This window comes from Manacus candei, unplaced genomic scaffold, assembly GCF_025592945.1.
Source record: "Manacus candei isolate 608988 ecotype Guabito, Panama unplaced genomic scaffold, ASM2559294v1 h1tg000011l, whole genome shotgun sequence".
NCBI classification, from domain to species: Eukaryota; Metazoa; Chordata; class Aves; order Passeriformes; family Pipridae; genus Manacus; species Manacus candei.
Genome location: NW_026138059.1, coordinates 15234515 through 15260053, shown reverse-complemented (window position 1 = coordinate 15260053; position 25539 = coordinate 15234515). Strand labels below are relative to the sequence as shown.

Below are 25539 nucleotides of genomic sequence, written 5' to 3'. Positions count from 1 at the left end.
AGACGTGGCCTTGGGAAGCACAGGACAGGCATAAAGAGCCCTCAGCTGGGCAGGGCAGGTTTCAGAACCCACACTTGGCAATATCCGAGTGTTACTCGGCCATACTTGAGTAGCAGGAGGGCTGGGGGGGCACTGAGAGGAGCCACCTTAGCCCAAGAGGTGTGTTCTGCAGCATGAAAAGGGGATTTAGGACAGGGGGCATTTTGTGTCAGTTTAACTTAAAAACCCCCAAGCCAACCAAAACAAGGGAACATCTTCAGATTCTAAGACTATCATGTCTACAGTCATGCCAAAACTTACCATACCCTGTTTTATTAAAACCTGGGAGCTGGCAGACCATGTGCCACGATGATGGGCACACCTTGGTCAAAAAAAGCTACACAGGAACGGCAGCTGCCCTCACTGATAACCTAAAGAAAGCCTGTGGCTGATCACACTGTTTTCCGTGAAGGACGAGGTGAGGAAGGCCGGCGGATAGGGAGTGGAACAAGGATGAATGCAGGCAGGGGCCGGGAAGATCAGCCTTGCCCGTATCTTTCCTCAGGAACCCAGACGAAAAACCAGCCTCTCCCTCGCTTCAAGCCCGACTCAGGCGGACAACGACCCTACCGCAAACCCCCGGCAGGAGACTCCCGGCCAACCCCACCCGGCGGGGTCTCGCCGCCGCGGGGGCGGAGGCAGCGGGCAGGCACCTCCCCGAGCGGCGCCCCCGTCCTGACGGCGTTTCCGGGCGGGGGAGCCGGGATGTGCGTCCGGGTTGGGTCGGCCCCAGGGAGCGGTTGCTTCTCGCTTTCTCTCCGTCTCGTCTTCCCTGCCTCCGTCCCTGCACCGCCGTGCCCTCAGAGGGAGCGCTGCCCGCCCGCCGCTCCCGCAGGCGGCTGGTGAGAGGGGCCGCGGGCGGGGACGGGACCCGGCGGCGGCCGCGGCATCCCGGGCCGGGCGGGCGGGGAGCGGGAGCGGGGCCGGGGCCGCGGGAGGGGCCGGGGCGGCCGAGCCTCCGCCCTCGGCGTGGCCCCCGGGCAGGGTCGGGAGGGGGCGGTGGGTGTCTGCGCGGAGACCCTCGGGAGTCTCGTCTTCGCCCAGAATGGCCATACGGACTCCCGGTGCTAACGGGGCTTGCCAAACGCTCTGTAGAAACGGATGTAGGCTGGCGTTTAGTGCGGCCAAGGCAGCCCAGGAACGGCGTCTGTCTGGGCGAGCGGAGCGAGGGTGCCGGGTAGCGCAGCTCTGCCAGCACGGAGGGCGAGCGGGAGGATGGGCAGAGCCTTCACAAGGGATGTATTTTCCCATCCTTCCAAAGCAGGGTGGCGTGCCTCTTGGGAGGTAAATTTACCACTCCGCGGTTGCGAAATGTTACTGTGATGATATCCCGGCACAGCAAAACGCGGGGGAAAGTTAGCTTTTATCAGATAGGCAATGATGAAGTTGCAGCAAGTCCGAGGGCAATCAAGAGAGACTTCAGAGCCTTGGAATAATTGGTTAGGGGATCAGGAGTGTTCTCTTCTGTCCTTCCAGTAGCAGAGAATAAAAAGGAAAGAAACAGAGCCTGATGTTATGGGCAGAATTTTGTGGGTTTTGATCATGGGTGGGTCTACACGACACCAAACCTGCTGTCAACAGATAGGTTATGCCTGTCTCAAAGTGGGGAAAAGATCTTTGACAGGGGTTAGTAGGACTCACTGAAAGTTTTAAACTGGATTTGAAGGGGGAAAGGAATAAAACCAACCTCCCTAGAGAAAAACCTGGGGGAGGCACACCCGTGTTTGAAGGACAGAGGCCCAGAGAGTGGTGGTGAATGGAGTTAAATCCATCAGGCATCTGGTCACTAGTGGTGTTTCCCAGGGCTCAGTGTTGGGGACAGCCCTGTTTAATATTTTTTATCAATGATCTGGATGAGGGGATCGAGGGCATCCTCAGTCAGTTTGCAGACTACACCAAGTCAGGTGGGAGTGTTGGTCTGCTGGAGGGTGGGAAGGCTCTGCTTAGGGATCTGGACAGGCTGGATTGATGGACCAAGGTCAACTGTGTGAGATTCAATAAGTGAAGTGCTGGGTCCTGCCTTTGGGTCACAACAATGCTATGCAGTGCTACAGGCTGGGGGAAGAGTGGCTGGAGAGCAGCCTGACGGAAATGGGCGTGGGGATGCTGGTCAACAGGCAGCTGAACATGAGCCAGCAGTGTGCCCAGGTGGCCAAGAAGGCCAAAGGCATCCTGGGCTGTATCAGAAATAGTGTGGCCATCAAGACCAAGGAAGGGATTGTCCCTCTGTACTTTGCACTTCTGAGGCCTCAGCTCAAGTACTTTGTCCTGTTCTGGGCCCCTTACTGCAAGAAAGACATTGAGGTGCTGGAGCATGTCCAGAGAAGGGTTTAGAGATAAGTCCTATGAGGAGAGGCTGAGGAAGCTGGGGTTGTTTAGCCTGGAGAAAAGGAGGCTCAGGGGAGATGTTGCTGCTCTCTACAACTACCTGAAAGGAGGATATAGCCGGGTGGGGGTCAGCATCTTTTCCCAGGCAACTAGTGACAGCCAAGAGGAAATGGCCTCAAGTTGTGCCGGCAGAGGTTTATTAGGAAAAATTTCTTCACTGCAAGGGTTATCAAGCATTGGAACAGGCTGCCCAGGGAAGTGGTTGCATCATCATCATCATCCCTGGAGGTGTTTAAAAGATGTGTAGATGTGGCACTTATAGACAGGGTTTAGTGGTGGACTTGGTCATGCTGGGTTAATGGTTGGACTTGGTGATCTTTGAGGTCTTTCCAACCTTAATGATTCCATGCTTTTGTGATTCTCTGCTTCCATTTCTTCCTCATTAAAAAAAAAATATCCACCAAAACTTGAATGAAATATCTTTGCAATAAGCCCAACAAATTATTTTCTATTTCTGATTTTTATTTATTTCTAAGTGGCAAATCAAAGTTCATTAAATAAGTTGCCTGAGGTCACTTAAACAGTCTGTGACTGAGGCAGAAATAAATTGTACTATCTATATGCATCCTGATGTGTGTGATCATCTTTCCTCTTGCTTTCTATTCACAGCATTTTTATGAACATAATAGCTATTTACTTTGTTGACAGAATCAACAGTTTCCTGAATAAACCAGAGAGTTGCCTGAGACACAAAGATGTTGGAAGAAGATATGGAAGTGGCCATCAAGGTGGTAGTTGTAGGAAATGGAGCTGTTGGGAAGTCCAGTATGATTCAGCGATATTGCAAGGGGATTTTTACAAAAGACTACAAGAAAACTATTGGTGTAGATTTCCTGGAAAGACAAATCCAGTATGTATTAAGGAGATGACATACTATTAACTTTTACCTTTCTCTCTAGTTCTTTCTTCTGTTGTAATCCTGAGATTTACAAAGACTTGGAAGACAAGGCCTGCTGTTTCTGAAGCACAGTAAAGGCAGTTGTTTTCTCTCTTACACTGTGGGGTAAAATGATATCATTTATTCTCCATCCAAAATTTAAAACTATAAATAAAATCCGGAACCTCTGTCGTACTAAGCTCTTAGACGAGTTTCCTTTGTATTCTACCACGTGTTGATTATTTTTAAAATTTTTTTCAATAATTTCTTGTGGAAGAAGTGAAACTGATTATAAAATGATTACACCAATTTATTAGCCAATGTAGATAAAAATGACTGTGGAAAACAATATTTAATGTCTTTATGCAGTATAAGCAGGTAATACCTAATTATGTTTGATAAAGTGGAAAATACTATGGTAATGAGAAGTAAGAAAATCCTATGAATTCTGTAAGCTGATTAAAAAGACAATAGGACCATTCTTCAAGCACCTAAGTTTTGTTTTGATGTCTATATTATTTTTCCTTGTAGAGGGAAATATAGAGGAAGAGGAGGAAAGGAAGAGGAAAATGTAATACAGACCACTTATGTCATATGCTCAGTAAAGAGCATATGATGTAATTGAGGGACTGTTGCCATTTTATGTTATGAAGGTGAATGTATTAATAGTAAGTTACATGATGTTTAAATCCAGTTAAATTTGACTTGGATTACTTACGCTGTAGATACCTAAGTATTTCCACGTCAGTTGTTTTGAATTGCTCCTCTTATTGTATTGATCACAAAGCCTTGCTGTTTGTTTCAGAGTTAATGATGAAGATGTCAGGCTAATGTTATGGGACACTGCGGGTCAAGAAGAATTTGATGCAATAACTAAGGCCTACTATAGAGGTGAAAATACTATGTTTGTTATTTGGTAGTTGTTGGGGATTTTAGGTCAGCAGATCTCTGAAATACATAGAATGTAATATGTTTAGTTCGTCTTTTTCAATTCTTAAATATTTTTCCCCTTCGTACAAGATCCTTTTATTAATTATGTACCACTTTATGCAGGATGCTCAATAGTGCCCTTTAGAAAACATGGAATGAAATGAGACAAATATCTGCACAGAAACTGGGCAGAATGTAGACATTCAAACAATCAAATGCAAATTTATATTTTCCCTCTAAAAGTGTTTTACTACTTCTGTAATACACATATTTGTAAATGTTCCAAAAACTTCGTAATTAATCCAAGGGAGAAAAAAATCTACCAGTCATCCTAGAAAGATAGTTTACTAGGCACAGCAGTTCTTTTGCTAGTACAGTCTGCCTTGAATATCTTAACACAAGAGTAATAAGCAAAGTGTATTTACTTCATAAAATAACCTATTATTCATGTAAAAGCAGTTTATCTGTTTAGCCAGTTACAAATTGCATACTTAAGTTTTCTTTGCATATAATTTAACAGTGGTTCTGAAATATTTCTTTTTGGTTTTTTAATGTGAGAGAGATGAATGACTTGGCAAAATTCCATTGTTCAGTTCTTGCAAACTAATTGCCTGATGGTGGGTAAAAATATATTACTCTGGTATAAAATCACCTCATTTAGAGATAAAATAATATTTATGCCATGCTGTTTCAGGATGTTGCAGTGCTCTGACCTTTTTATATTTCATAAGCAATTTGTCAACTAATGGATAGTTCTAGCTGTAGCTCATAATTAATGATTAAGAGAACTTTGTGTCAAAGAAATACAAACAGAACACAGGAATGGGGGATGCTTGGTGAAACTCACAGAAAAAAGAAAATTCGTACTGATTAAAAATTTTTCATGCTATATGTAATTAATCTGAGATATTCATCACAAGATTATACTACAGTCTTAAAACATTAGCTATCTATTACTTTTACACTTTCTTACTAACTAGTAAATATATTGAAGGCATATAAATAATAAAGCGTCTCAGCATGTGTTTACGTGCAAGGAAAATTAGTTTCTTGAGAATAACCAAGGGCTACTGGACAGTCAGAAGACCGCACACTAATATTTCAGCTGTGGAAGTACCCTCTCAGTATCCAGGGGGTTTAACTGTGCTTTATAACAAAACATTTTGTATAATTTATCACAGTGTATGATAGAATGACAGATATAATGAGTATGAATTAGAAATACAACACTTATTTTCTCCAAAAAGCTACTAAACAATTTACTTGAAATAATCACAACTTCATCTGAAAACTTTTAAGTTTTCTGCTTTTCAGAATCCAAATTACTGTACCACAAAGAGTAACATGAAATGTGATTTACAGATACTGCGTATGGGAAAAATATTTGCCTTCTGGTCTCCATTAAACTGCCTGGAAAACAGTGAGCAATAAAAAAACCTCCCTTTTCCTTTCTCCAGCCTTTCCACATCCCCTCCTGTTCCTTTCCCCTGCATATATTCACCGTGCTGTAATTAGCTTTAAAGGTAACAGACCCATAGCCATCATGAAGAGTGGGAATAATAATCAAAATAATATGGCAATGTATTTTCATTTGGGAAATTTATGACCACTGGTTTGGCACAAGCTAGAGGGAAAAATGCACTTTATAGGAGGAACTTGAAAAATCCCTCATATTTATAATACATTATAATGGATTTTTCTTATTGTTTGTCAGCTGATTTGTATTTACTTGTATTTGTAATTTTCTGTATATTTCTAGGAGCCCAGGCTTGTGTTCTTGTGTTTTCTACAACTGACAGAGACTCCTTCAAAGCAATCCCTACCTGGAAAGAAAAAGTTGTGACCGAAGTTGGAGACATTCCCACAGTTCTTGTGCAGAATAAGATTGATCTTCTTGATGACTCTTGCATAAAGAAGTAGGAATTTTATCATACTGTTTTTAAAGATCAGTATGTGTCCCCTGTATACATGAGTTTTAAAACCAGAAGTCTGTGGGAATTTCTGGTGAAGACCTAAGAGTATCTGGGTTGTCCAACCTGTGCCCTGCATCCAGACATGCCCTAGAAGCACAGAGGATGGGTATTGCTGCACAAGATACTTGGGCAGATGTGCTTGCAAAACTAAGAGCTTTCTGTTTGCTTCACGTCGCCTTCTGAAGCCAAAAATAATAGAGGAATAATATAAAAACTATGGTTGTGCCATGATATGATTCATACCCCTTTTTTAATTTTTTTTTTAAATCAGAAATTCTAAAACTATAAATTTTCTCTCCTGTTGAAATACACACCTACTTTTAAACTGTGCTGTGCACCAGTGAAGGCACGTTGTATAGTTTGGCTAGTGAATACTTGCTAAAATGATGGAGTATTAAACAGGTTGTTTGAAAAAGCATATTAATATTCTTTATTTCACTCTTTTTTGTGTTTTGTTGATTTTTATCAGAACATTATAACTATAGAAATATGTATGTGGTTATATTTTCAAACTGCATGCTGCTGAATCTTTCCTTCTGGGTTTTTTTGTCTGTTCATTCTACCTTTGTGTGTATGACCAATTTCATTCTTGCTGTAAAATCAGCTTAACAAAAGCTAACTTTCATTTACCACAGCATATCACGTAGAAGGTAGTGCATGGCGAAGTTTATCATTCTCCACTTCCTTTATTTCCACCATCTTCCTGAGAGATTTAAATTATTTCTTCTTTTCTGTTGTTTCCTACACTGGCTTTCTTTGTTATCTGTTTGCTATTGATGGCATGAATCAGCTTCTACTCCCTCTGCAAAGAATACTGAGGATTTTTCAAAGGAAAAGCAAAATTGCATTTGAACTCCTCCATTATTCATGGTATGTCACTTAGGTTTGGTTCTCAGAATACACTGTCTGCCTCAGTAACGTAATCTTTCTGATGATGTGACTTCTCATAGGGAAGTATTCATATGTTTCTTCAGCTTTTTCTTAAAACTTAGCATAAGTTCTTTTTCTCTTCACAGAAAAAAGTAATTCTTGATTTCATCTCTGCACTCATCTGATTGCTTAGCATTCTGGTTCATTAAGATATACTTAAGGATTACTTTTTTGTTGTTGCTTTGACTTTGCAGTGGTAACTGTCCTGATTCTAGTGCTGTTAATTACAGCCTCCTTTCTTTTGAGTTTCACTGACACCTTCGAACCCTTGGGAAGCTTTATTTAATGCAGTCAATAAATACTGAAAAGCGATTACATTGGGTCATTAAGAAACACCATGTGAAATACCTTCTTTTTATAATGGAGATATTGTAAAGAAATTAAGGATCAGGTGCTTTTTTACTGTCTTGAGTTTCTCAACCCACTTTGCCATGTTTAACTTATCAGGAAGCAATTCGTTTATAAGAATAAATGCTGACAAGTGAAACAGATAGGGATTTACAAAGTTGTCTTCTGTTGTGCAGTGAGGAGGCAGAAGCACTGGCAAAAAAGCTAAAAGTGAGGTTCTACCGAGCGTCTGTGAAGGAAGACCTGAACATAACTGAAGGTAGGAGGTGCAGCAGGGGGGGGCCTCTGTCCTGTCCCCTGCACTATGTCCCCCTAGTTCAGAGCTCATCTGTTACTTCCCACATCATTGCACACTGTGGGCAATCCTTTTTATATTCCTTAGCAGCACACCTTAAACATAGCTGGAATTACTTGGTATCAATGTGTTAGGCCCATTTCTTTGTGTACGTCTTTCCCTTCTCTCCCACAGTGCATAGCTGCAATATTTACAAGTGCCAAGGTGTTAAGGCTGTTTAGTCCTAATGACTGTCAGTAAACACCGAGCTTTTGAAAAAAATGTATGTAGAAGTTCAATTATTACAATATACATATTACTGAACAGATTATTTTGTAATTGTTAATCATGGCCAGGCTTCGCGAACAGAGATTTGGGGAGGGCTCTACCCACATTTTTTACAAGTGTGCTGGTGGCTAAAAAGGCCAATACAGGATAGACACATCCAGTTGCAAAAGGCACAGCAGAAAGCCTCCTTAGGTGGTATATTCTGTAAGACACGATTCTTTCTGCATTGTCTTTTCTCCTTGAGAGTGATCCTGCGTGCATTCTCAAAGGAGACAGCAGCGTTATAGATGGTGTGTCTCCAGGCCTCCTGATTGGAGGCCAGAGTAGACCAGTTATGTTGATCAGTATGGCCAAGGCTGAGATGTTGTTTCAGGGAGTCCTTGTATCTTCTCTTTGGGGCTCCTCTCTTGCAGCAGCCAGTGGCAAGTTCACCATAGAGCAGGATCTTAGGGAGGCGGTGGTCCTTCATCCTTGAGACGTGCCCTGCCCAGCGCAGCTGTGTTCTCAGTAACATGGCCTCTATACTTGTGACTGCTGCTTGTTCTAGAACAGATGTATTGGTCACATAATCTGACCAGTGGATGTTTAGGATTGTATGTAATTGTTAATAGTTAATAAATAATTGATATAAGCAATTATTTCATTGCTATATTTAAATAAAGTAAATTAAAAGATTGCATTTTGTGCAGCCTTTTTAATCCTGATGATATTTTATTAGTTCCCAAGTACCTCTTTTTAATGCATATATTTAATTTCATAAGAGTACTGTTATAATTTTCAGTCTCTGTCTTTTGTGGTGTTAATTAGAAAAATGTTGCTGCCAAGTTTTATTAATAGACTTACTTTACATGACTGTTATTATTCTAAGGCTTCTTGCAAACAAAATATATGTATTAAATTCCTACACAACTTAAAAAAATTCCAAGTTGCATGAATTGGAACATTTGGCAATATATATGTACCAGCTTTTTTATAGGAGTATTGAGGTGCTTATGTGCAAGACTCCAGTGCTGCACACTGTAAGACCTGGGCAGACACTGGACTAACCTGGATTCTGCCCAGGTACATGGGCCTGCTGAGAATCACTCACCAGATTGGGCTAAACCTGTGATGTTGAATGCACTTTTGCCACTGCAGAATTTTGATACAAATGCGTTATTATTAATATGAAGATTTTAAGCATTCTGTGATGTACCTTTTTTCTTTTTAACATTCCAGTTTTTAAGTATTTGGCTGATAAGTATCTTCAAAAGCTCAAGCAACAAACAGCTGAAGATTCAGAACTAGTACATACAAGCAGTAACAAGATTGGTATGTATACTGTAATAAAAAAAACCCCTGAAACAGTATTTTGTTCCATCAAAGCTTGTGTTCTCATCTCTTTCCTTATGGAATTAATACAAGGTGAATCAGGATCTAATTATTACCTTCCTATCTTAGGATATCATCTCTTTCCTTCTGTAAAATAACTTTGTGACTCTTAAAAGTTACAAGACTGTCAAACTGATGTATAAAAGTTTCTGGCTACTGTTTGGCAAGTGTCCTTTTATTAAATTCACTTAAACAAGACTGTGCAAGGACTTCAGAAAGGATGCTTGTTGTTTTTTTAAATGTAATTAGTGTTGCTCATCTTGGTGTGGACTTAAGAGACTCACAGGGAAAGAGTCTGGCATGCAATCTGAAGGACTTTTTAAATTGCCTTTTGTAAGGAAACATTGAACTTCTGTAGTCCTTTAAAGCATTTCTGAGTCAGTTTGTTTATTTTCCTTAAAGCTCTCCCTTTTTATTCAGGTCTTTTACTTACCTTTGTATCAGCAAAGTTTCTGAATTTAAAATTGTCATGTTTTTCTTTTATTATATTACTCAACTACCCATAACTTTGTGCAGTTAGTAACATACGCATACACAGATGAGTTCATATACTATCCTTCAATTACACAGATGCATGCCAGCTTTAAATACTGCCTGGCTAGTAATTGCAACTGCCTCTGCTTCCAATTTAGCTGCAAAATTGACCCAGAAATAGATAAAGCTTTTAAAAACTAGCGTATGCATTTGAGGTGCAGAGCTGTGCCTTAGCGGGTGTTGCTTCTTAAGTGTTAAATGTATTATGCCGCAGGAAGTAAAGAAATACAAATACTTTTCTTATCTTTAAATTCTGTAGGTGTTTTTAATACAGCTGGTGGAAGTCACTCCAACCAAAATTCTAGCACTCTTAATGGTGGAGATGTCATCAACCTTAAACCCAACAAACAGAGGACCAAGAAAAACAGAAGTCCTTTTAGCAACTGCAGTATACCTTAGACCACTTTTAAAGGAAATAAAGCAACCCAGTGAATTGGATGAAGTTGTGCAATTGAATACAGAATAAAACCAGCTGTAGAGGTATTTTTATCAGTGCTTTAGCAAATCTTGTGCCTGTGGGATCCTTTATAGAGGGTGGATTTAAATGAACTTGCTGATGCTGTGGGTTTGTTGTGTGGTGTGAGACACCTGGTGGCAACACACAGAACCTTGGCTGCCTTGGGCACTGTAAAAATTAGGCGAGCTTTTCCTTTTTCAAGGAATTATTTACAGAGCTATGAACTAGGTCTTGCTGAATTGCAAAGCACATTTAACATGAGGATAATAAGTACAAGCATAGGTACAGACCGTAACTCTGTGGCCCAAGGTAACAGAGCAACCATGCAGCTAAACTTCAAAGAAAACGTTAGAATTTGTTAGTCAGGACACTAAGAAGGTAAATGAAGAACAAAAAGACACTCCTGCATTTTATCCCTGACCATATCAATATGGATTCTGGCAAGTGTGTGCAAGATCCTTGCATTATATATATATGTGTATTAAGGTATATATGTCGACGTTTGGGATGAATATTTAGGCTTGGTTCCAGTGTGTGTGTTACTTGGAGATCAGTTAATGATCATAAAATAGTATCTTCCAACTGTCCTTTAAAAATGTTGCATTTCAGATGAGGCTTTCCCAGCTGCCACTGGGTACACTGAACTTGCTATACTTTGGGCCTAAAAGCTTAGATTTAAAAATGTATGGTGCCAAAAATGCTCCTTTTTACCTAATGCTATGCTACAGATGTTTTGTAAGTTTGTTTTTCTCAGTCTTAACAGGTTGAACAAATGACACTAATAGCTACTCAGAAGGAACATAGGTCATATTCTTGTTCAAATTTGATTGTTTTATCCTGTGAAAAAGGGACTTGCAAAGTGGTGTCACGAAGTATTTATCTTATTAGAAAATTTTTTCGTAGATACCATGAACTAAGTTATGGAGGATCCAAAAACTTGCAGCTGATTATATTAATGAGACATTCTTGAATGTTGTCTCAGATTCAAAGCTAGCTGCTGGTTAAGGAAATCTAATTCTGCAAGATCAGAGACATGGCAAAAAATTTTTAAAGTGCTTCAGTAATTTTACAGAATTGATTCAGATATTTAGGAGCCCAAATCTAATTTAAGGTTATTTGGGCTTAGGCTCCTAAATCACTACGGTGCTTTTAAAAATGCTAAGCAAGACACCTTTTATTTAGCAAAGATAAACACTTTATAATCGTCTTCAAGAGCATGCATGCCTTTTAAAAACTATCCATTTTGTTTACATGGTTTTGTATGGTATGATATAATTTTAACTTTCTAAGATTTCTACAAGTCTGCCACTGACAAATGCAAAATATGCTGCTTTAAAAAATCAGAGTTTTAATAGTTTTTTAAATGGTGTATGAGAATGAAAATGAGTTGAGTGATCCTGTATATTTTTGAAGGAAGGACTTTTCACTATGTGAATTCATGTAAGGAGCTTGACTGACTTTGTTTCTAAGTCATTGAGTATGAAAACTGAAATGTATTCTTTTTCCCACTGTCTGCAGGGAGAGAAATGGGTGGCAAGTTATGCACAAACACTAAAGATCTCTGAACTCTGTATTTTGTGTTTACTGTATTAGACTTTCTACCAAGTACCGTTGTTTCTTTGACAAGCTGTTAGAGATCTCCTGTTGCGGCCTTCAAGGCACTCCGTCCCTTCTGCTATTGCAGCGAAACCGTGTGCTCCTCACTGTAATGTTTCCTGTATTTTCTCTTGGATAAAGGCCTTTATTTTTAACACATGCATTTAATCACTGTATGTATAAGTGGAGTAAAATCCTATCTGTCTTAACAATTTAAGAAGTAGGGATAAGATGGGGATAAGATGGTTGAACATCATGGGGCCACCTTACAACTTAGGGTAGAGTGTATGCATTAAGAATTTTGACAACTGTTTTTGCATTTCATTGTCTGTTGCCAGTTTTACATGTTTTATTCATTTCTCTTGAAAAAGAAAAAAAAAGTGTCTGAAACATCTTTTTTTGCCTTGACTTTGTACAGCATACTGAAAAGTAAGTCTTTATTATGTATAATGACCATTTGTACTATTACACACCATACTGTAACATTATACTCTTAACGCAGGTTGTTTGTATTTAAAGTCTGTCACTATAAATCACTGTTTTAAGAACTGAAAACTCAGCAGAAATTCTCATAGGTGGGGACTTGACAGACTGTAAATTTAGCATATGTTGAAATGTAGTACATATACTTTAGTGCAGGATTAGTTATTTGCAGCACTGGCTGAGTTTTAATTTCATTCCCATCTTAAATCTAAAGTAGCTCTTTCTTTGTTGTAACCTTGCAGTGTTTGTTTTCCAATACAACTGAAAAGGAGACTGTCCAAATTAGCATTTTTCTGCAAAGTGCTCTGCATATACGCTGCTTGCAAATTTTGGTTCTTTATCCTACTGGGGTTAGTATGTAGGTGTAAACCAGATGACTTGCATATTGCAGGAACCCTTAGGTATTCATATCACTCTTCAGTGGCAGTAACATTTGCCTTTTGGTTGAAGAGATGTACCTAAATGTTTTAGCACTTGTGTTGTCCCACGTGAATAATTTTTATTACAATCATTCTTCACTCAAAGTGTTCTTATTAAAATGTCATATATTTTTGTTAGCAAAATCTACAGGTGCAGAGTCTTCTCTGTGCATCCCTCTGACTACACGGGAGGATGTAGTGAGGATGTAGCTCTGTTATGCCCATGCAGCCTGGATTAAGAAGCAACAGATGCTCCTGCCACAAGACAGTTTTGTTCTGTGAGACTTATGTTCATTGCACTCCTGTATATTGTTTATACCTCTTGAACAGTTCATTGGCTGTATTATCTGAATCTTGCCTAAATTCTTTGCTTTTGGCTGATAACACTGCCATTAGCAGAAAACTTCAGTAGTTGTTAATGCCTTAGTGAAATAAAGATTCACTAAAGAGCATGAATGATGCTGCAGCTCTGTCACTCCCATGTTGTATCCATTCAGTGAATGGGTGTTCTCCCAGTACATGGGACATCGTTAGATGCAAAGCGGTAATGCTAGGGATGTATTTCCAACTGGAAATAACAAATCTCAAAGTTGTAAGACTGATCACACTAAGATTTTTATGCTTGTGTGTGTGTGGTTAATTTAAAAAAGAAAATTAAATATTCCACTTAAGACAATTTTGGAGCTTTCTTATTTTCAGTATTTAAGGCAAAACTTACCTTTTGTAGTCAGAATTACTATCTGTCTTCCTGTTTAATTTTCTTATGCTTCAGTAAAATTTGACTTTATTTTCTTCATTATTGGGCTGCAGCGTATCTGACACGTAGTTTTGCATCACTTCTGTAGAAGTATGTTAAACTAAAGGGTACTGAGCAGCTGAACATGCAGCACTCTCTGGGAGTTATGCAGGGGTACATGTTGAAGACTCAGTGAGCCTGTGCTTTGAACCTGTTAATTCACCCCTTCAGGTTGAGAGCTGCCAGATAACAACAGAATGAATGATTTGTATTCATGATTTGCAGACCCTGTGTGGGAGTTCTGTTATGCAGCAAGATAATACACGTGCTGCTCAGATTCCAGTGACGGTACCTGAGCCCCTACTGCTTTCCTCACAAGGTCAGAGACCTTGGGTTGAAGTTGCAGTACCTGAACACTAATTGTAGCAAAACTAGAGAGCAAAAATGGTCCAACAGGCTTGAATTCATCAAAGCGACCTTGCCATCTTTTTGTAGGAAGCAACAGTTGTGCATATTTTCTTTCTAATGCACAAATAATATTGACAGAAGAAAATATTTCTGTTAAATATGGCATGCAAATAGGTAATCAGAATTAAAGAATGACAAACACAGCAATTCTTAGATTTAAGGTGAAAGATGCTATAATGGAATAAGAAAAACTTGCTAATGTTCCTTGTCGAAGTCTTCTACATGAGTAATCTCAAAGCCAGGTGAGTCCTAGTACTGAACTAGACTCATTCTCTGGTTTCTAGTAGTAGGGTAATACTGATAAATAGTTTGTCAGTTCTGCTGAACTGACTAAAGTTGGTCAAAAAAATTAAAAATTAATCTGGGCCAGGAGGAATACCACCATCATTGCAAGGATAAAGATGCATCATTACTAATAAATGACTTAAATGTGAGTGGCTAAAACAGATAATGTATGTAACTGTTTTTATCACCATTGTGATCTCAAGTTAAATGTAACAGATTTTTAGAAAAAAAGGTCAACATACCATAAATCGTCAAGTAGAAAAATCAGTGTTTAAAACTGAATATTCTGTGTATGCCATTCCTGTAAAATCCTTACAAGTTAATTCTGCTGTTCTTGTGTGACACTTGTTGCATCATGCAACTTAAAACATGTTTGTTTGCTTACTGTTTGGTCTGATACAAGTCATTACTTTTGTGGTTATATTAAATTGTCAGTATATTAAATTTCAAAAAATTGCTATAACCCTGTAGCTGTGCAACCTCAATCTGACTGAGAAATTTGTGTGCCTGATTCTAGTCCGTGTGTTGCCAACAGCTGGGATGCAAGACAGCATATGAGATACCCTCAAAGAAACAAGTGTGGGCACCCCAGTCTAACAGAAATGCTGTTTCTGAGCTCTTGCCTCCGATTTCTTCACCTGGGGTTGAAATACAAAATATGGATTCTGTTCTGCTCTTTCTGGTCATCTTTTTCATGATTGGTCTGGCCAATACAGTGACAAAGTTTAAATCAATAATTGTAGACATTGAAGTGGCATTAAATTATTATTAATATATTAAAGATGCCTGGTGCATTTTCTGAAAAGAAACAGGTAAATCTGTTGGTTGGGGGTTTTATGTTGTTTTGGTATTTATTTTTTTTTTTAGTAAAACACAAGTCAGCATCTGTGTCTGCCTCTTTACCCAGGTATCCAAGGAATATCAGAGGTAACATACTCTTGCTTCCTCTTGCACACGGTTTTGCACACAGAAAAACAATTTGCTTGCTTAACACCCCAATAGGGATTAATTGGCAGTGTTTTAGGTTCATTACCAAGGTGTTGGACTTGATGACTTTTATAGGTCCCTTCTAACCCAACTATTTTTAAAAAATAAAAATTCCTTTAGCTAGTGGTACAACAGTGAGCATTTAAGAGAGAAAACAAAGCTCAGCACTTTTTGCCTGAATAACCCTATATGTCCTTAAAACCCCCAAATATTGAAGGAATATTCTAAGCAACAAGAAGCTATGTTCAACTTAACTATTGCACAGCATGATTTCTGAGAAAACTCATGCTGTGTATTATTGTAAAGGGTTTTATTGCTGTTGAATAGCTGGAAGATTTTAAAAGTGGAATTACAGAATTAATTCCACCAAACTCTTACAAACTTTTCACAGTCTCAAAGCTGAAGCTTTGATTGCTTTTGAAGCACCCACCTGAAGTGCTGTTTCTGCAAACAAAATGCAGTGACAGTGACCTTGTAGCAGCTGAGGTTTCCAAGAAGTGCAGCTCTGAGTTCCCCTGCAGAGCCCTTTTGCCCATCCAAGGAGTTTAAAACCATGGATCTCCAGAGTTTTGGGAGCCTGACATGAAGTGCTCCCACCATGGGCTGGGGCCCTGAGAGCATCCAGGTGTGATGCTCCAGCTGTAACACTCACTGCCACCAAGGCAGCTGTGGTTGGTGGCATCACTCCAGCTCCTTCCAGCTGAGCTTTAACCTGAACCAAGTTCAGAAGGCTGAGGGCTGAGCCACAGAGGTCTCTGCTCCCCTCAGGGCACCACCACCCTTGGGTGAAACAGTGCAAGACTGACAGACTACAGCGGGTTGCAAAATTCCAGGTACACTCTAAAATCTGCTAGTTTTGACCCACAGCCACAGAGCATGGTGATGAGCAGTAATTACTCATCATCAGTGTGAGCTGAGTGAGTGAGAGGGTGGAAGGAAAAAAATAAACCCAAAACCCACTCACACGAAGAGTTAAGTAACACTGGATATAAAAAGTATCATGCACAAGACACAAATACTTTGTCTGCCAGTTGACAAGTCAATTGTTTCACTCTGTGGCTTCACAGATGATGATGCAAAGTGGATTTGTGGTGTAATAGCTGATAAAATACAATTCCCCTTTCTATTATCTTTTAAAAGAAATACACAGCAACCTCAAGTTACTGTGAGCTAATGGGAGAAGGATGGTTGGAGAGGGCATTACAAGAGCCAGAGCTCATTTCTAGCCTCAGTTTTGACCTCTGGATGCATGTATTGCTTTTGACTTCCTGAGTTAAAAAATGGAGGTATCTGTGTGTCTCTTGTAAGTATTGTGATATGTTTATTCAAAATATTCAAAAAGTGCCAAATTACAAATGGTAATGTGTAGGACACTCTGTTGTTTATGAAAGTACCATAAACAGTTTATTAATGGTTTTGATTTATTGCCAGGATTTATCTCTTGTCCCCCAAAAGTCTGGTTCACACACTACATATACAACAGAGAAAAGCTGAAATCTCATGATAGGACAAAACAACTTTAGTTTAAAAAACACCCAGGAGAATGGAGGAAAGGCTAGATTTTGACAGTTTCTGTGAGTTCAGCAGAAGCACAATTACAATTTGCAATAGAGCGGTATTGACTCTAGAGAGGAACTGATAGCGTTCCTTATTGCCAAAAGAAAATGCCAATGCTACCAAAACCCATTAAATGCTTGCAACTTGGAATCAAGGATACTTTGGTGCGTGTGTATGTGTACATACGCGTGCGCTCGTACAGAGAATTTTTTCTTGGCTTCTGTGTGCTTTTTGCAGGCACTTGCTTATCCTGCGACTTGCCAGAAGTAGCCGGGAGGATGCATTAATCCTGTTTGCTGTTGCAAGACTGTCGAACAGATGATTTCTGATGCTCCAACAACGTGATGGACTTTTCAGAATTTTCCAAGTTTCTGAGCAGAGTCTCTAGCCGCCTTTTGATTTTCTTTTGATCTTCAATGGCACATCCGATTACCACAGACTGAAATTTCTGATCGATGGGTCCTGCCGGCACGTCGGATGTGCACGCACCATAAAGTGATATTAAGCGCATTTTGGCGTCTTCCAGATCATCTAGAAGTTTATTGACGATTTCATCAATCATCTTTGTGGCATGCAGTAGGGATTCCTGCTGCTGGGCATTCCGGATGGTTTCTACAGAAACCTCCACAGTGAGGGTTCGGCCCATCAGGCGATTAGCAGTCAAATTAAGTTCTTCTCTCTCACCTAAATTGAAAACAATAAAGTATCCTTGGTTACAGGCAAATACGCTCTTGTGCAAATAGCATCATCAAGACACTCAAACTGCTGTAACTTAGCAATAAACAACGTTTGTTTAAGTAAGTGACAATCAACAAGATTTCCAGAAGCCAGAAATAAGCTTTTTGCATTTGCCAAAGTCCTACTCATTTGATAGAAGCCAGTGTCTTCTGATTTGAAATGAGGCATTAAGCTCTACTAAAAATGTAAGCAATGCTTTTCTACTGCTGACACAATGCTTACTGTGTCACATTAAAGCAAAGTGTACAATATTACCAGGAAACGTTCATTAACAGAACTGACCTTCTGTGCCACACTGAGGGAGAGATTTAGACAATATCCCAGAACACCATAAAGGGAAAACTAGAGGCCATGAAAAAAAATGGTTTTCTATTTTCTGAAAACATAGGTTCTTTTCTAAAATATGGACACAACATATTTGACATGTAGGCTCTTGAAGAGCCAATAAACCAGCAATTTAAAGCACCTAATACTAGGTTTAGGGAATATATTTAAAGCCAAATATCATACAACTACGACAATGATCTTAATCATCAGGTTCTTCCAGGCTGTACACTTTGTAACCTGTCCAGTAGTCAAAATCATTAAAATGCTGGGGTTTCAACTATATTAAATCATCATAATCGTCTCTCCCTCTGCTGAGCTATATTAAGCCTGATTTTGGAAATATATCAGTGAGCTGAGTATGGGCTTTCACATATACAGTAATGACATTAATGGTAGTTCATCTACCTAAACAGCATGAATTTACAGTTAAGAAAAGGGGATCTCAGGGAAATGGTTGGCCCTTAACAGCCTCAGCTGGCTCCAGTGCTGCACCTTTACTGGCAGCAAGGAACCATATCGAGCTGCTTCCCAAGGGACAGGCTGGTTTGACTTTGGGTCAGTTGGAGGGTATGGCAAAGCAGCTTCTCACCTTCACTGATGTGCCTCATATCCTGGCTGTTTTGTATATTGTGGATCATTTCTAGCAGGATTTCTTTCTCTTGTTCCATAGCAGATGCTGCGTCACGGAAAGCCTCTACCCTGTACATGGTTGAACCAAACAAAATGTTTAAATAATAAAATAGCTGTTCATCTATATAGCTGCCAAAAACTTATTTTTTAAACTTCAGCTTAAAGAAGTACAGTCATTTCTTAATTATCCATGAGCCAGACTCCCTGATTTCACTACCTTTTCCTGTATCTTAACTTCACTTTTCAAGACTCAATATAGTTTTAAAAAACAAACAAATGGAGAGGCAAAACAAAACAACAGTAATTCAATTAGCCTGCAATTATTTATTTTACTGATAGTGCTGTTCTGTCCTATTCCAAGGTTAATCTGGATACCGAGAGCCTTATGGTCCTACAACCATGTAGCAGAAGTCCTTACAGCCAACTGGCAATTATTATCAGCTGCTTAACCAGAAGGGAAATGGACCGAGTCCATTGGGGAACTTGGCAGTGAAAGTGGCAGCTGCAGGGAAGGAGGCAGCAAAGGGCCCTGGCTGCCGGTGGTGCCCCCAGACCAGCAGTGCAGAACCCACGTGATCCACCTGCAAAGCAACAAACACTCAGAAAACTGAAATGCCGCCTTGCAGCCGAACAACCCCTTTCACAAAGGAGAAAACCCTGTGAGTGGGACAAAGTTCACACACTTTTATTAATGCGACAAGGGCTTCCCCAACAAGTGGTGTGCCTTGGTCACTGGGAGAAGAAACTGGACTTCCTGCCCCCACTGTCACTGGTGCTTTCCATGGAGCAATGCTCAATGAAGTGACTCATAGAGGGAGGAAGCTTCTGTGGGAGCAGCTCCTATTTCTGGGCATGCAGAGAAGCACGTCAGTCAGTTCCTCCTGAAACCGGAGCCCTACTCCAGTCCTGTTCTCTGTGCTGAAACTCACATGTGATGCAGTGAGGGCAAGGGGAAAGTCCATTGGGAACTGCTGTCCCTGTAATTACTGGATCTCAAGTAAGCTGCGTGGTTTGGTGCCTATGGTCTGCCCTCCTCGTGGCACAACACAGACCCAGCTCTCCATGGGCAATGTGAAAATGCCACATGAGAAATCTGAGTCCAATTCCTTAATTCATGTCTTATTCTCAGCCACAGTTTTAAGGAGGGGGCTTTTGTATTCAGCTGAGTAATACAGAAGGGAAAAATAAAGAGGGAAACATCCCACTCCCTTGGCTTTTCCCTGAAGACTTGAGGGTAGGGGCTTGCAGAGGACTTGCCAAGCTGAAACTGGCTGCAAGAGCAGCACCAAAGCCATCAACTCTGCATTCCCACGCCCCACAGAAAAGCAGAGGATCACGTGAACCTGGCTGACAGTTTCAGACACTTGCAGCACACAGCTGAGGAGGTCTAGCTGCATCACGAGAATCCATCCATCTATCCTGAAATGTTTATCAAACCTGGCCAGAAAAGGAGAAACAAACCAAAACATTGTTAAGTCTCTTAGATGCTCTGTGCTCCTCAACATTACTGAGTACTGCCCAGAAATGGTGCTGCCTCTGCAGAAAAAGGTGTATCTCTTGAGACAGGCACAGAGCTGCTGCTCCTTTCTCACAGGCTGGCTGAGGACAGGTAACTTTGGAAAAACAGCAGGAAGAGAAAAGAGGGTGAAAAAGAAGGCAGAAGAATGGGAGCTTTTGGGGATATAAATAGTCATGCTTCACATGCAGCCTGCTCATGAAATGGTTCTGTTTTACAAAATATTTTGCCTAATTTAGTCAGTGAAAGCACAGGCTTCAGGCCTTGGCTTTAATGTTCACTCTGAGGAGGAATGGGAAAAGTTAATGCAATGCAAATTCTTGCCGAGAGCAAATGCTTTTAATTATTATTTTCGACTGGTAAGAGCAGTAAGTAAGTAAGAGCAATGAGGCAGGTGGAGTCATTTCATACTTCAGATGTCTTCACTTTATAATTTAGGAAGTCTAGCAAAATTTTCATAATGCCTTGCCATGCCTTTTTAAAAAAATAGTATTTTCACAATTGAAAAAATGTGGTTGCTGGAAAGCTGTAAATAAAAATTTTGAAGTGCAGAATTTAATTTTTAATAGTGCTTTTAAATCAGATTCTGTATATCATTGCATTGACTTAAAAACTATAAAGTTCTGCCTTCAGTAGACAGATCAAACTGTGATTTCCACAGGCTTTCCTGGGTCCTAAGAAGAATGTGGAAAAACTGCATTGCAGAGATGTATCTTGAATTGGTACAGTTCTAAAGAGAGTGCCTAAAATATCACTGCTTCCAAAAGCCAGCTTGGTATGTGAGGTAGGACCTAAAAGCCAAATTATCAGAATTAATGTTGTGTACTGAAAAAACAAAAAAACCAAAAAAAAAACAAAACAAAAAAACAAAACAACCAAAAACAAAAAACAAAACCAAACCCATAGTTTACCAACTAGAACTTTGATTTACATTAATTTACAGAAAGTTCATAACCAAATCTTAAGAACTATTTTATTTGCAATAATTGCTTCTTCAGAATTATTTTTACCATTTTTTCAACTGCAATATAGAGTGCAACACAACAATGGGACAGGGTCATTTCAGAACAGCACTCTAGTAGGAAAAAAAAATGAAAAGGAAACCACATACATCAACCTCAGGAAAATAATGCTCCAGAGAAAATACTGAGTGGCTTTACCACGGTGAGAGACCCACCATAGCCTCAATCTGTTTCGCTGCCCTGGCTTGTACCAAGGCCTCTGCCTGTCTCTGTGCTGGGGTGGGTCCCAGTGGCTCCCCAGCTACAGGCCAAGGAGAGACCCTGGCCTGGCAGGGACTGCACACCTTTCCCTCCTTACTTGTTGCAAGAGTGTCAGGACCACACCTTGCAGTCAGCTCTCATAACTTCTTTCCTAAAATGTGTCTTAACTTCACAGGTTTCTTTAAATGTTTATTTTCTTTGTGCAGGGCACCAAAAAAAAAAAAAAAGAAAAAGGTTGGAGGAGAAACTTCTAACAGAGGTGACTGCTGTAGGAAGGAGCGGAAAAACAACCCAAGTCTCAAAGAAACAACCAGCCAAAGAATAGAAGGCAAAGAAAAGAGAACACAAAATACTCATATTCATGCCTAGTTATCAATTATTTCAATGCAGCAGCATGGTCTTTTTCTAACAGATGAAAACATCCAATCATATTTTTACTTGGAGTGTATTTGTCACTTTGAACATCAACTAAATAGCCCATCCATTACCTAAGACTGAAGAATACATTCCTTACTTCTGAGCAATTAGCTGTGCAGTGCCTTTCTTTGCTACATACCATTTATATGAGCAGAGCATTCCCCTGAGGAACAGGTGGACCAGCCTGTGCTTTTGTTTCCAGATGAGAAACTCGACACCTGCTTTCTTAGGACAGCTGCAATAACTCTGTCCTTTAAACTACTGACTGACTTAAACAGCTCACTGTTAAAGCCCATGTGCTAGAGGTGTAGATAAGTTTTCAGAGGAAGTAAGAAACATCTGAAGCTGCTTTTTTCCTGAAATGGAGCTGAGCACACTAGACAGAGACAAAGCAGGGGCTTTCACTCTGACATCCTCAGGTGCTTCAGCTGAATGTCCATTCCCAAGTGAGCAGTCCCATGAACACAGGCATGAACAGTGGGGGAATATGGCTGATCCAAAGGAGAACAAGAAAAGTACGAAAAATTAGGTTAAAAAACCCCAAAATCAGAAAGAGTCTGACTTACGTATCATCACACCTAGAACTATGTGTTCACTTAACCACCAGAACACAGTGACTCATACACAAGAGACTCTGGTCCCCCTTCCAGCTGCTCCCGAGATATCTTGGCAGCCAGGGCAACATGAAGGTCCAAGCTCTGGCAAGGGGCACACATGCCACCTGCCCCCCTTGCCACCCCTGCCTGGGGCACTCACTCCCCAGTAGCCAAATTAATTCCCCTTTCCTGCTCACTTTCCAAGCAGAAGAAAGCCCCTCCACAAACACCTATCAGGGAGGTACAAAAATACCCCATTACTGTTGGAAAATAAGCCCTTACAGTGGAGGGAAAGAGAGGAAAAGGAAGGCTGTTCAAACTGGAGCATTTTACAATGGTTTCAAACAGAAAGAAGGTAGATTTATGTATTAGGAAGAAATTCTTCACTGTCAGGACACTGAAGCATTGGAACAGGTTGTCCAGAGAGACTGTGGACTCTCCATCCTTGGAGGTGTTCAAGGCCAGGTTGGATAGGGCCACTTGGTCTAGTGGAAGGTGTCCCTGCCACAGAAGGGGGTTTGGAACTAGATGATCTTTGAGGTCCCTCCCTATCCAAATCATTCTTTGATTCTATGATTTCCAAACGGATGAGAGTTGCTTCAGAGTTTGTCTGACCTTAAGCAACTTGAGAATTGAGGATTGTTGAGGGGTTTAATTAAAGACTGTAGTTCACTTTGACAAACTTTCACTTATATTTACAAGCAACATCTCAAGGGTCTATAGTTAAACCAAACCAGCTGGAGAATGAAGAGGTTTGGAAGCTTTCTCTCCTGTCATTCACATAATTTTGAAGTGAGGCACATTGATTAGTTGTGCTCATAAGACTTGAGTGACTTCTATCAAATTAGTTTGACTTTTTTTTTAATGGCTATTCTGCATTTAGAACTATGCCTGTTTGAAAGACTTGAAAATTTAATTGGAGGTCTAATTTCTGGCTAACCAAACTGTCTGCTTTGTTTCAGAGTCACTCAGCAAATTTAAAACGCATCTTTGCATATTCTGATGCTCATTTTGTGATTATATATTCATCATGCACTAGACCTGCAAGTAAGTAGGGAGACTTGTTTGCAGACTGGGATTTTGTTTAGTCAAATACAGAGAAGTCTGTGAAGGACTTCAAGGAGATTTAATCAAGCTAAGTGAAAGGCTAATATAACAGCACATCAAGTCCACTCCTGAATAATGCAAAGTAATGCAGGCAGAAAGGGAAAAATGCAACTCCTGCATCCCACAGAGCTCTTTTAATTACAGGAAAGTCCTAGAAACATTCTGGGTGGTTCTGTGAAAGCCGTTGATCAATATGCAGCTGTAATGAAGGAAAGGGTGTGTTGAAACAGTACCAGAGGAGGTGAATCAGTGGCATCCTGCACATCTATCCACCTCAGAAAGGACACTGTGTAATTAAGCAGAGCTGAGAGAACAAGAAAGATGATTAAAGGTAAAGAATCATCTCTCATGAGGCCAAACTGGGAAAAAAAGTCAAATAGTATTATTTACGGAATGTCAAATTTTCAAGCAGAAAAAGACATGACATGTCTTGGCACAACGATGAAATTCATATAGCATTTGCAATAACTTCGGAAAAATACACCTAAGCTTCAGAATATGATGCTGTTCACATTTTAGCTACAGGATTTAATACACCCCAGAGAGGAGGTGGACATGTACACAGGTAACAACATCCACAGCTGAACCAGTAAGTGCAAAGGGCGGTTTGGAAGACACGAAGGCTCACACGCCAGCATTCAGCACTGCAGCTTGAAGGCTTGCCAGAGCCTCCGAAAGCCCGAAAGACACCCCGTTTTATCTTCGGATTTCCTGCATCTTCTTATAAAACGCCTGCCCGACAGATGCGGGACGGGGGCGACAGCTACGACCCACCGCGGGCTCGTACACGCCGTGTCACAGCACGCAGCCCATCCCCTGCCTGCTACAGACTCCCCAAACCGGGAAGCGTAATAAATCCAAAGCTGCCCTTGGCACTTTCTCTGAAAAACGTCTGTTTTCACACATTCATATAATATTCCTATTTTCGTGTATTTCCAGGTCACGCTAGTTCACCTTAGAACAGCAGCTCCCATTTTTAAACTTCGCCCCCGATAAGGGGGCCCCTTTTCCCTCGGACCCCTCAGGAATCCCCACCTCCCCCTTGCCCAGCCCCGCCGGGAGAGGGCTCCGCGCCCGCCGGCGCCCCGCGCTGCGGAGCCACCGGCTCGGTGCCAGACGGCTCCGGCTCCCTCCCAGCGCCCGGCCCCGGCCCACCTGAGCTCCAGCTGGTCCAGGTTCTCGAGCAGGCGGCTGGAGCGGTCGGCCATGGAGGTGGAGCGGTAGAAGCGGCCCCGGAGCTGCCCGCCCGACTGCTGCTGCTGCGGCTGCTGCTGCGCCCCCTCGCTGGCCTTGGCGCTGATCCTGGCCTGGGCCATCCCACCCGCCCGCTGCCGCCGGCGGAACCTCGCTGCGGCCGCTCCCTCACCGCGTCCCGCAGGCGGCGGCGGCGGCCGAATGCCGGCACCTCGCTCATGGCCAAAGAAGGAGCCGCCCCGCCGCCGGCCCCCGCGGCCACCCCGCCCCCGCGCCGGGCCCGCGGGCACCGCCTCACGGAGCGCGGCAGGGCCGGGCCGCGCCGCCTCGCCTCGGCTGACACGGCCTGGGGGCGACGGAGTCACGGGCTGGGTGAGGCTGGAAGGAGCAGCAGTGGGTCATCTGGTCCAACCTCCCTGCTCAAGCAGAGGCATCCTACACATGGCACAGGATTGTGTCCAGATGGTTCTTGAATATCTCCAGTGAGACTCCACAACCTCTCTGGGCAACCTGTTCCAGTGCGTGGTCAACTGCCCAGTAAAGAAGTTCTTCCTCATATTCAGGTGGAACTTCCTGTGCATCGGTTTCTACCTGCTCTTGTCCTATTGCTCAGCACCAGCGAGAAGAGCCTGGCTGAGAAGACCCATTGATGAGGTTCCCCTCTCAGTCATCTCATGCTGAACACGCCCAGCTCCCTCAACCTTTCCTCCTAAGAGAGATTCTCCAGTCCCTTGATCAGCTTAGTAGGTCTCCGCTGGACCTGCTCGAGGAGCTCCATGTCTCTCATGTCTCTGTCCTCAGCTGACTTTGGGGTGGCTCAGCGGGACCACACACCACCTCCCCCCAGTGAA

General features: G+C 41.5%; 2 protein-coding genes across 4 annotated transcripts; one reads left to right on the top strand and one right to left on the bottom strand.

Annotated features, from left to right (window-relative positions):
- Positions 1 to 726: 726 nt before the first annotated feature.
- Positions 727 to 17065, top strand: RAB23 (RAB23, member RAS oncogene family). 3 transcript variants are annotated; one of them, XR_007902824.1, is made up of 8 exons: positions 727 to 881; positions 3076 to 3277; positions 4110 to 4195; positions 5994 to 6150; positions 7662 to 7744; positions 9266 to 9358; positions 10212 to 10432; positions 11928 to 17065. XR_007902824.1 is itself a non-coding variant. In XM_051777893.1 (7 exons), the coding sequence occupies exons 2-7, from the start codon at positions 3123 to 3125 to the stop codon at positions 10349 to 10351; spliced, it is 714 nt and encodes a 237-aa protein (XP_051633853.1). In that variant the 5' UTR covers positions 727 to 881; positions 3076 to 3122; the 3' UTR covers positions 10352 to 17065. The 3 variants fall into 3 exon arrangements, 2 of the variants coding, with proteins under 2 accessions (XP_051633853.1, XP_051633854.1); XM_051777893.1 differs by having other exon boundaries at positions 10212 to 17065; XM_051777894.1 differs by lacking the exon at positions 727 to 881 and adding an exon at positions 1025 to 1323 and having other exon boundaries at positions 10212 to 17065.
- On the bottom strand, positions 16787 to 24979 carry BAG2 (BAG cochaperone 2). Its single transcript, XM_051777899.1, has 3 exons — positions 24650 to 24979; positions 18595 to 18704; positions 16787 to 17624 (listed from the first exon to the last, which is right to left on the bottom strand). Exons 1-3 carry the CDS (start codon positions 24808 to 24810, stop codon positions 17224 to 17226), a joined length of 672 nt encoding a protein of 223 aa, XP_051633859.1. The 5' UTR covers positions 24811 to 24979; the 3' UTR covers positions 16787 to 17223.
- Positions 24980 to 25539: the final 560 nt, after the last annotated feature.